The sequence below is a fragment of the Python bivittatus genome, unplaced genomic scaffold (genome assembly GCF_059951505.1).
Source record: "Python bivittatus isolate LINGU-HERP-01145 unplaced genomic scaffold, Pbiv_v1 ctg000220_np1212, whole genome shotgun sequence".
Lineage (NCBI taxonomy): Eukaryota > Metazoa > Chordata > Lepidosauria > Squamata > Pythonidae > Python > Python bivittatus.
This window is the reverse complement of record NW_028277048.1, coordinates 4,753,870-4,764,281: the sequence shown is the minus strand read 5'-3', so window position 1 is coordinate 4,764,281 and position 10,412 is coordinate 4,753,870. Positions and strand designations below refer to the sequence as shown.

The 10,412-nt window shown below is 44.9% G+C and overlaps 1 protein-coding gene across 1 annotated transcript in view; it reads left to right on the top strand.

The window, feature by feature from the left end:
• The first annotated feature begins 619 nt into the window (after positions 1–619).
• The window catches only part of MAST1 (microtubule associated serine/threonine kinase 1), an 83,705-nt gene continuing 73,912 nt past the window's right edge, over positions 620–10,412 (top strand). The window contains exons 1-2 of the mRNA XM_088138470.1: positions 620–703; positions 1,129–1,221. Coding sequence (XP_087994596.1) covers positions 620–703; positions 1,129–1,221 — 177 coding nt within the window. The remainder of the gene's footprint in view (positions 704–1,128; positions 1,222–10,412) is intronic.

Here is a 10,412-nt window from a genome sequence, read left to right as displayed (position 1 = left end):
CCAGGCTGGGACAGACAGCAATTCATAATGTTTCATTAGACTGAATGCACCAACTCATGCCCTCTGTCTCTACCCCCCCCCCAAACTGGAACAACCAGCAAACCACTTGTCATCCAAATATAAGATGCAAGCAACATCCACCTGGAACTATCAAAGAAAATATTCAGGACTTCTTTTAGAATTGTTTCTGGGGTTTTTTTTAGCTTAGAATGGTGGACCTTGATTTGATATGTGCCCTAACTCTAACCCTAACCCACAAAGGTACTTTTTCATCCCTGTTGTAACTGCGAATGGTCGCTAAACAAGGCATTCACTAAACAAGGACTACCTGTAGCTTCATGGTAGAACATTTCACATGCTGTAGGCCCTAATTTCTATTCCAGTCTCTAATTAATCTCTAATTAAAGGTCTGAGGAAGACTTTAAAGAGCTACTGCCAGACAGTTGAAAACACTAGACTAGTCAAAGCAACATGGACTCATATAAAGCTGCTTTGTGCAGATCAGGAGGAATGATGAACTCTTTGGGGATGTTGTGTAACACGTTCAGACAGTATTTCCACCTCTCCCCCAAAACACTTGTGGTCAGCCTGCAACCTGCATGCAGCCCTTACCACCAAAATGCAGTTCTTGGAGCTTTCAGGAGCTCTCCTTCCAGCCACCCTGCTCTGGATCCCTGGAAGAACAGGTGTGCCTGTGGAACAGGTACGTAGAGAGAAAGCAACGTGTACGTGAGAGAAGCATTCACAAAAGAAAAGGGGATTCGTTCCCCTGCTCTAGAAGGAGCTGTACCTTAGCAGGAGGAGTGCTTCGGATCGTGGGACGAGGGCTGGGTGTTAGGCAGGAACCACTCAGCTAAATCTGGGGTAGACGGGCTATCCTTGGGAGAAATGGCCTAGCATTCCCTAAAGAAAGTAGCCTTGGGATGAGTACTTAGAGCAAGTCCACACATTCCTTGGTTCCTTATCACTTTTTGACTCGACTGACATTGCAACCTTAAATATGAAATGCGCTGCCTTTCCAGTTTAGATGAATTTCTAAGTCCCGTTTGCTTGACACCAGGATATCCGGAGGCTGTGGTCAAAAAAGTCAAGACGGCTGCCACTACAGTGCAATCCGGCAGGACCTAGGAAGAGCGCCTTTTCTGCTGTGGTGCCGCCCTCTGGAATATCATCCCCCTGAGATTAGATTTGCTCCGATTCTGCTGCTCCTCTGCTCACAAGGTACTAAAAACTTGGCTTTGCCATCTAGCCTGGGGCCCTGGCAAGATGGGTGAACCTGTTTCAGGACTGGTCTGATTGGGAGTCGTGGTGAATGTTCTCAGCAGCTATTTTATGTTATTTTTTTTTTTAATGGCTTCCTGCGAAGTGACCAAAGGGGCCTGAGATGCAGTCCAAGGAAGCAGCATTTTCCAGGCACATTGGCTGTTACGGCTGTTGTTTCATAGCAGAGATTTGCAGAATAACAAACAGGCCAGACCACCTCATTTCACCAGGAAAAAGTGTCTGGCCACAGGTATGCTTGCAACCTGATTACAACAGGGAGTCACGGTAGAGGCTGTCCCCCCTGAATCAGTGTCCCAAAGACCTCACAGGACCGACCACACATCCAAAAAAATAGGGCTGACTCAGTCGGGTCTTGTGGATCTGATGGAAGCAGACTGCTGCTTATAAGTCTCTCTGCCGTAATCAGGTTGTATCCTACTATTTCTGTGGAAGTGAAGTCCACTCTGAATTACTTGGGCCTTGTTCTGTAATGTGTAGGACATGCAAAGGGTTGCTTGTAAGGTCAGCTCTCCTGGCACCAAAGGACAAAAAGTTTCTAGTTCTCATTGAGGATCTTTAGTCCAAATAAGTGGGATAACGGAACGCGTTGGAGTCTATTTTGGAGAGCTGCCCTCCCAGAAAACAGTATTTTGCGGCGAAAGGGCATCAGATGCAGAACCTGGGCGGGGTAGGCATCTTCCCTCGCTCGCCTGGCCACCGAGGTCGGGCTGGCGGTAGCCGGCGAGTGCGCCGACCCCGCCCGCGGCGCCAAGAGCTGGGAGCCGGGGCGGGGCGAGGGCCTCCCTCTCCTCTCTCCCCTGCTCGTGGGCCGCTTTGCAGATCCTGTAGCCTCCAAGAAAGAGCCAGAGGGCGCAGCGTGGCCCCCGCTCGGGCGCCTGGCCCTTTCGGCAAGTCCGAGAAAGGCGGGCGCGCCGAAGGCGAAGCGGGCGAGGTGCCACGCAGGGGGGCCGGCAGCCGGCCGTTCCCGCTACTCTGCTGCAGTCGGGAGGCGAGGCGACCGAGCCGCGCAGCCCACCTGGGCAGCCCCGCCCTGCGCTCCAGCCTCTGCGGCCGGCCCACTCTTGCCGGGGCCTTGCGGAGTGCGGGCGGCGCGGGAGCGACACTTGGCTTGCTGGAGGCGCGGCGAATCGATGGGGCGAGCCCTTCGCGCCGCCGGGAAACGATGGACGATTCCGGGATCATTCGCCGGCGGAGGCTCCAGGTAAAGGGCGTTCGGCGGGTCTGTCCCCCTCCCCTCCCCAGCCCAGCCCAGCCCAGCCCAGCCTGCCAGCTTTCCCGCCATCAGGGCCCCCACCCAAGAAATCAGCTCCCCACCGGCCGAGCTTGAATGACTGCCGGCGCCGCCACTGCGACCTCGCCAGAGGGGATTAGGCAGGGCAGAACGGCGGCAGCGTCCCTCCTTTGCCCCAGCCTCCCTCCGCCATCCCTGTGGGAACCTCCGGGCAGGGAGGCGATCGTGACTTCATTTTTCTGCAGGGCACAGGTGTGTGCGGGGCCAGCCGGTCGGCGATCTGCTTTCCTGCCAGGATGGGAAGGCTGGAGCCAAAGGGGTCGCCTGCTGCGCGCCAGACCCAAACAAATCTTGTGCTGTCGCAGGGAGGGAGGCGAGGGGGAATCGGACGAGGGTGGTAGGAGACGGGAGACCTGTAGGAGACCTGCAGCAGTGGCGGTAGGAACGCCAAGTCGGAACAGCCAAGTTACGGGGGGGGGGGGGGGGAATCAGGCCAGCTTCCCCTAATCTAAGGGCCGCCAGACAAGTCAGGCTGTGACTCCCCAGAGCTGTCCTTGCAAGGATGATGGGAATTGTGGTTCCGTTCATCAGAACAGCCCAAGTTCTGGTGGGGGTCTGAGATAGTGGCTCCCCATTTTGCAGTAGGTTGCCTGGGAAGAGGTAAATTCTGCATTCCTTCTCCATCACATCTGCTGGGGCAGAAGTGAAAGGCTGAACCCTGGTCCTCCACCTTGGCTTCCTGCAAGGCTTCAGGCAGGCAGCAGAATAGGAGAACCTCCCAATTGAGATGCCAGGCAAATGAGAGACAATCATTCACTAAGCACAGTACAGAGAATGTTTTACAGCATTAAAATGGCAGGTCCCTGCCCCAAGGAACTTAGAACATTAAGTATAGATGTAGGAATGATTGTGGGAAAGGAGGAATGGGAGAAGCATGTGTAATGAAGGATAATTTCATTATGCGTAATTTATATTTTATTATTTGGATTTATCTTGCCCTTGTAATGCATTATGCGTGTAAGTTACAATAAAATATTTAAAACATCAGAAAATAATGAATGTTTCAAATCAACTTTTTAAAAAAGCAATTTGATAAAAGTAGATTGACAAAAGTTAAGAGGCCTGGGGAACTAAAAGGATCGTTGTCTGATGCCAGAAAGACATTTGAGTGGTGCCAGCGAAGCCTTTTGGGGAGATCTTTCCACAGCCATGATGCTACCACTAAAAAGGCCTTCTCTCCAGTAGCCACCACTGCACTGTGGATGGGAAGGGTCTTTGATGAGGATCTCACACCATGGGCAGCCACTATGGAGATGGATGATATAGACTGGGCTGAGGGAGAGTGACCAAGTGAACTTCCGTGGCTAAGGAGGGAGTAGAGCCTCCTTGGTCTTCCCATTTCTAGTCCAGCATCTTAACCCCAACACCACACTTCCTGTCCGCTGAGATTTTCCATTCTGAGATTCACATCACTGGATTTAGGCTTCCTGTTGGGTAGCACGTTCTTGTTTGTCTCTCTTAATTTTAAAATACTTTCCCTATTTTTTCCTATTCCTACTCTTTCTGTCATATTGCTTTTCTGAGCTGCAGATGTGTCTTTCTTCTCAGTGTCCACTGGCGAGGTATAAAATTAGTGAGTTGGGAGCTCTTTAGAAAGGGGATTATGGCATCTTTTTCCTCTACACATCCTCCTGGTTTCTTGCCTTGCTTTGGAACAACCTTTCCTAAACTGGTACTTTCCAGTTGTGGGAGGATGGGAATTATAGCCCAACACAAATGGGTGGCTGTATTAGAGAAGGCTGATTCCTAGTGCTGCATGTTATCCCCCCCCCCCATTGTTAGGAAATGGAGAGCAGCAAAAACCTGCAATGGAAACCTCGCATGCCAAAGCTCTTAGGAGAAGCCCTTGGAGGCCAATCTGACAAGATTGTAAACATGTTTTCTTTCTTTCTTCCTCTCTTCCCTTCCCTTCCCTTCCCTAGGTTGGTTTGGATATTAGCTTGAAAAATTGGTAGTATTACTAAGATGTACTTGCCTGTGGGTTCTTGCTTTTTAGATTTTGCAAACCAGAAATATAAATTGTTTCACTTGGATTCAGGATTTCTCTTGCTGCTTGTCCTATGCTAGTTATGCAATACCTGCATCTCTCAAGTGATGAGTGTAGATATTTTCCTTTATGTATTTCTTGTTTTTCCTTCATGAACCTCAGTGGTTATTTCAGAGGGGGTTTTTTGGGGGGGGAGGAGTGCTTTTTTTTTTACCCCTTTCTTTCATCTATTTCACATAATTGTTTAGAGAAGGAGGGCTGCCTCAAATGTACTTAATGGGTGGTGATTTGAACCCTGGCCACATTAGCTGCCTCCTTTCATTCAGTGCTTTGGAGGGAACTAATTTTTTTTTTTTTGCACTGAAGCCAGAATAAAAAAAAGAATTTCACTTATGATCATTACTTTGCCTATGATAATCTCAGTTATGCAAACAGCGGTATGCTGAAGTTTAAAGGCACCAGTGAAATCATGAGCAGTTTGACCATTATGCCCCACAATGAAGTAGAATGACTCCAGGAAGAGGAAGTACAAAAGTATTAGAAGACCGATTACTTTCCCATCCAAATGGATGGAAAGTAGATCTTAAAAAAAAGAATCACTTCCAATATTATCTTAGGATGTAACCCTGGAATGCTTCTGTCACTATAGTCCAGCAAAACAAAAGACACGCGTGTCCCATCCTTTTCCAAAGGGCTGGTTTACATAGGAAATATAACATTTTATCCTCATAGGAGACTGCTTGCTGCTCATACTGTTGGTCTGTCTGGATTAGTTTTGTTTGCTGTACCTTACTACAGCTTTCAAGGGAGAAGGCTGCCTGAAGCCTTTAACTAGAGCTGCCAAGGAATCAATTTGGAGCTCGGCTATGGAACTGTAGCCTCCGCTTCTATTGTTTAAGCAGGTTAGACTGAGCAATAGATAGTATCTGCTCCAAACTGTCACAGTAAACTTTCAAGATGGAGTGGAAATTTGAACCCAGAGCTTTCAGTTTAAACCCAGTAGTCTTATTCACTAAAGGTAGTACTTGTTTAGTGACCACAATTGGGAATGGCAACTCGGTCATTAAGCAAAGTGGTCGCTAAGTGCAAATCATGTGGCCGTGACTGTGCTTACGATTTCACTTCAATTTTCCTTTGCTTCTTGCCACTTCCTTCAGCTGAACTGGGGTTCATTCTCTTTCTCTTTGAGGACATCTTAGTATGGGGTAAATAAGCAAGTAAAAATAAGAGGAGACAGATGCTGCAAAGGTTATAAATGTGAGGGCTGGTCACTAAGTTGTTTTTCAGCACCGTTGTAACTTTGAACGGTCACTTAATGAGGCAGTCACTAAGTGAGGACTACCTGTATAGCACACTGTTCTTTCCAGTCTTTCTAACTATCAAACTGCAGACTCCTTGGTTACAGTAAGGACCTGTTCACCACTGAAATATGGAGCTATCTCAGCTCAGTGTGTTGAGCCGCTCAGTTTGCTTAAAAGCTCCCGATTTCTTCTTCATAAAGCACTCTATGGTGTCAACTGATACTGCAGCTGAAATGAGTTTTGAGAAGGCAGACAGCCTCCATGCTGGGTTTCTTCTTCCATTGTTTCTGCTGGGCTTGATCCTGTGTCCTGTACTCTTCAACATTTTTAATGAATGAGTTGGAGGAGGCATGGTGGGAGCAGTGCTTATCAAATCTGCAGAAAACGCAAAGGTGGATGGAATACTTGGCACCTTAAACCGTGGCAGCAAAATTCTGAATGCTCTTGATAGATTAGAAAATTGGGCAGAAAACAACTGCATTAATAGAGATATTGCAGAGTTTTTCACTTAGAAAAAAGAAATCAAATGCACAGATGGGAGATATCTGCCAGCTGTGCCCCTTAAAAAAGAAACTTGGAATTACAGTTGATCCTAAGTTGAATATAAGCTCACAGCAGCTGCAAAAAAAAAGGAGCTGTAATTTTAGGTTGCATCAATAGACGCATGGTGTCCAAATCACTGGAAATATTAATTCCACTCTGTTTTTATTGGTCTGACCTGCCTTGGCTATTGGGCCCAGCTCTAATTATCACACAGCAAAGGTCCAGAGAAACTGGATCAGGTTCAGGAAAGGGCAGCAGAATAGATCTGGAATTGGAAATTAAGTCTGATAAAGAGAGAACGACAGAGCATGTGTAGATGAGGGGAAAGACAACTGTGGGGAATATGATAGCTTTCTGAAGGAGTATCCAGCAGAAAGAGGCCAAAGCATTTTCTCTGTTTAATGGCTTTAAGTTACAGGAATGTAGATTTCGGTTAAACATCAGGAAGAACTTCCTCATTTTAAGAACACTTGTAGTGGAGTCCTCAAACATCAAATGTATTCTAGCAGAAGCTGGATGCAGCAATAAGGTAAAGATACTTTCAAGTTGACCTCAATACATGATGACTACAAGGATATATCCATAGAGCTTTCTTGGCAACAATATGGAAGTGGTTTGCCATTGCCTTTTCCAATATGTTTTTTCAATTTCCAAGTGGAGCCAAAAGCCCTGGAATACCTGGGGTCAGGGTAGGGGTCTTCCATCCAAACACCTGTTTGGTATCCAAACTCAGACAAGACCAGCTAAGTGCAATCACTTGGTCAAGCAAGCATGGCCTTAGTGGCCCCTTCTAAATCTAAGATTCTATTATCATCTCCTACCCATCTGTACCCATTCTTTGCATTAAGGTTTGCCATAGGAGGGAGAGTGGCATGGCAAGCAAATGTATTACAATGACATCCCATCATGTAGCTCCCTAACTGGAAATTCTGGAGAGAAAAAGGAAGCCTCTTGTTTATCTAATTCTACCTACCTGTCTTGCCCTTCCATTGTCTAAAGGTATATTTCTTTTTGTCAGTACCTCAAATTGCTTCCATAAAATAGGATTATCACTGTATCTGATACTGAAAATTTCAGCGCCTTGCAAGATGTATGAGTTGACGGTATCTGCTGGGAATTCTGGTACTTTTAATCCCAACCCATCTGGAAGGCACCAGGTTCAGGATGTGTCAAGGAGCAAATCATTGGGAGTCAAAGAAGCATAATGTTGCATGCTTGCTCTGAATTTTTGGAGAATACTGTTTTTTCATTTCTATGCAGTCTCAATCTGAAAAAAAATGTGGGGGATGAAGAACGTACAGTATACCCAAACTTATTTCAATATGAGGATTCAGTGAGTTCACAATGTTGCCTTCATCTCGCTCAGACTGCCATATAGGCAGGCTATAGCAATTATCAAAAGCATTTATAAATAATAGAATAACAAGCATACCACCCTTAAATCTCACGATAGAGTTGTCTTGAGTTGTCTTTTTGGTAGTAAAAAGTACCCTGGAAACTGGAAGATTTTCTTGTCACCAGATACTGAGTCGCCCTCTGGGGAGTTGGGTGGCATATAAATTTAATAAATAAATAAATTTTGTGTGTGCCTATCTAGGGGAGAGTTTGGAGTCATCCCTAGGCTGAATCCATTTTTATTTTCTATTTCTTGAATAAGTTCTTACACCAAATGAGCACTGTCAATATATGCAAGGATGAAAACCTCTCCATATTCATCCTCCTCTGCCTATTGACAAAAATAAACACATTTCTAGTAGATAGAAGGTTTATTTACAATGCAGATAGCAAGATTCAAGGGTTTTTCCCCCCATATGCAGCACAAGTAATATCACTGCATATATTTGAGAAAAAAAAAAGAGGGGGGAGAAGAGATGATGCATGCATATGAAAAGGAGATCCAAGAAAAGAAGAATTTTGCCAGTTCAGCAAACTGTTTAGAAAAAGCATTCTTAAGTGGATCTAAAACGTTGAATGTAGGTAACCAAGTATCCCTTTTAATCAATCCATACCTTAGAAGCTAAATTTGCTATTTCTTTTGTTTTCAGGGAATCTTTAGGAGATGTTGATAAAAAAGGTCAAAATGATTTGAATGTTGGATGAGGGAGACCAAGATCAAAATGGTTGCTTAATGGGTGACTGCGCTAAATCCTGTTGCTGCCTAATCTAATTTTCAGGATTGCTTTGAGGATAAAATGGCAGAAACCTTGTATACCTCTTTGAGCTCCTGAGAGAAATGGTGGGATATAAATATAAAGTTCTGCTTTTCTCTTAGCATCCATTTAAACATTGGAAGGCCTTGGAGTGTAAAAACACATATTAAAGAGCAAAAGTCACAACCGAGGAAAGCATCTGTTTGTTTCCCCTGTCTCAGGATCATTAAAAATGATAGTTCTAGTTAGTTTCTCCTCAGTTCTGATATTACACCAAGTTGGCACAGAAATTACTGTTTAAAGATTGCAAATAACTGTTTGATTCTTGTTTGTTGACCAATTACAAACCATGTTCTGTCCCTTTAGTTTAGCTAGATGGCTGAACTGAGACTTTGTCTGATGAGAAAAATAATGTTCTAGACTGAACAGGTTATATTTTATCCAAAAATTTAGTTTAGGTTTTTTTTTCCCCCCTGAAAGGCAGGACAAATTATTTACATGGTAGTGATAGATAAAGCATTCATGCCTTAAAAGTATGGGATTGCAGTGCTGATATCGGTACCAAATTAATACATAGTACATAGATTGAACTTCATGTCTGAAAAGAAACTCCTGGGTGCAAGTCCCAATTGCCTGTTTAGATAGTATGCTCGGTGCTCAGAACTGGAGATAGGGCTGTATTGGGCTCACGGGGGGGGGGGGACGGGGGGGCACTGCAATGCATGCTAGTGGTTCTTACGTTAAGGTGGGCTTGTACTGGGCAGAACACACCAGTTCAAGAAGTCTTTTTCCAACCCAAGAAAGAGTCTTGCTTACTGTCTGTTGGGTCATTTGGTTTGGTTTCAGCAAAATATATTGTTGTCCCTGATTATTGTTGTGCTTTGCTCACCCTCTTTCTCCTGGGAGCAGCATCTGTGGGGTGGGGTCTCAAAATTGGCAAAATGGCAGAGGCCATTTTCAAGCCCTGTCCCTCTTGAACATATATGCAACTCATAGAAAGGGGACTGGGTTTCCTTTGTGACTTTCCAGCCACTGTCCTGCCAATTTTAATCCCCCCTATTGCAAAGAACCACAGAGTTGACCTTGGAGAAGGAATGCAAAAGGCTGTTAGCAAAACATGAATTAAGCCGGGAAGACAAGAAATGGCGTTTAAAGTTGCCTCTTAAAGTTAGGGAAATGCTGTCAGGCTTTCATGATTCTGTTACTAGTGCCTTATATCAAGAAAGTAAAGTCCAGTATTTCTTGTGGAGTCCTGGCCTACCTCACAGGGCTGATATTCTTGAAAGCCTGAGAACATGTTCCCTTCCTTTCCTTTTATACAAAAGGGAGTCAAGCCATGGCAGCTTTAAGTTTTTTCCTCACACGGCCTTGTCTTCCTGGGCTAAATTCAAGATTTTGCTAATGGCCTTTGCATTCTCCAAGGTCAGCTCTGTGATTCTCTACACCCATGGATGCTGTTGAACATTGGGACTGTGCTCCTTGAGGACAACAAGCAACAATTTTTCCTTAATTTTGCATGCATGTACTCCCCCAATTCTAGAGGAGGAACTGGTCCAGCACCTACTCTTCAAAATGCTACTTATTGTGCTCAAACATTGCTTCTGTTCCATTTTATTTATTAAGTAATGCATGTACTTAAAAATGAGAGGCAGGGGGAAGTGAGGCTGAATATGTAGGAGTAGGTCCTTAAATAAACATTGGTAAAATTGAGTGTTGTGTTAACTTGTTGAAAAGCTCCTTATGCTGTTTTTTTTCCTCCTCTGTTCTTGTGTTTGCATGTCTTTATGGTAATGTATTGTGATAATTTAAAAAATGTTTTAAATTATCAACGAGCAAGGAAAGATCTAATCTCTAAT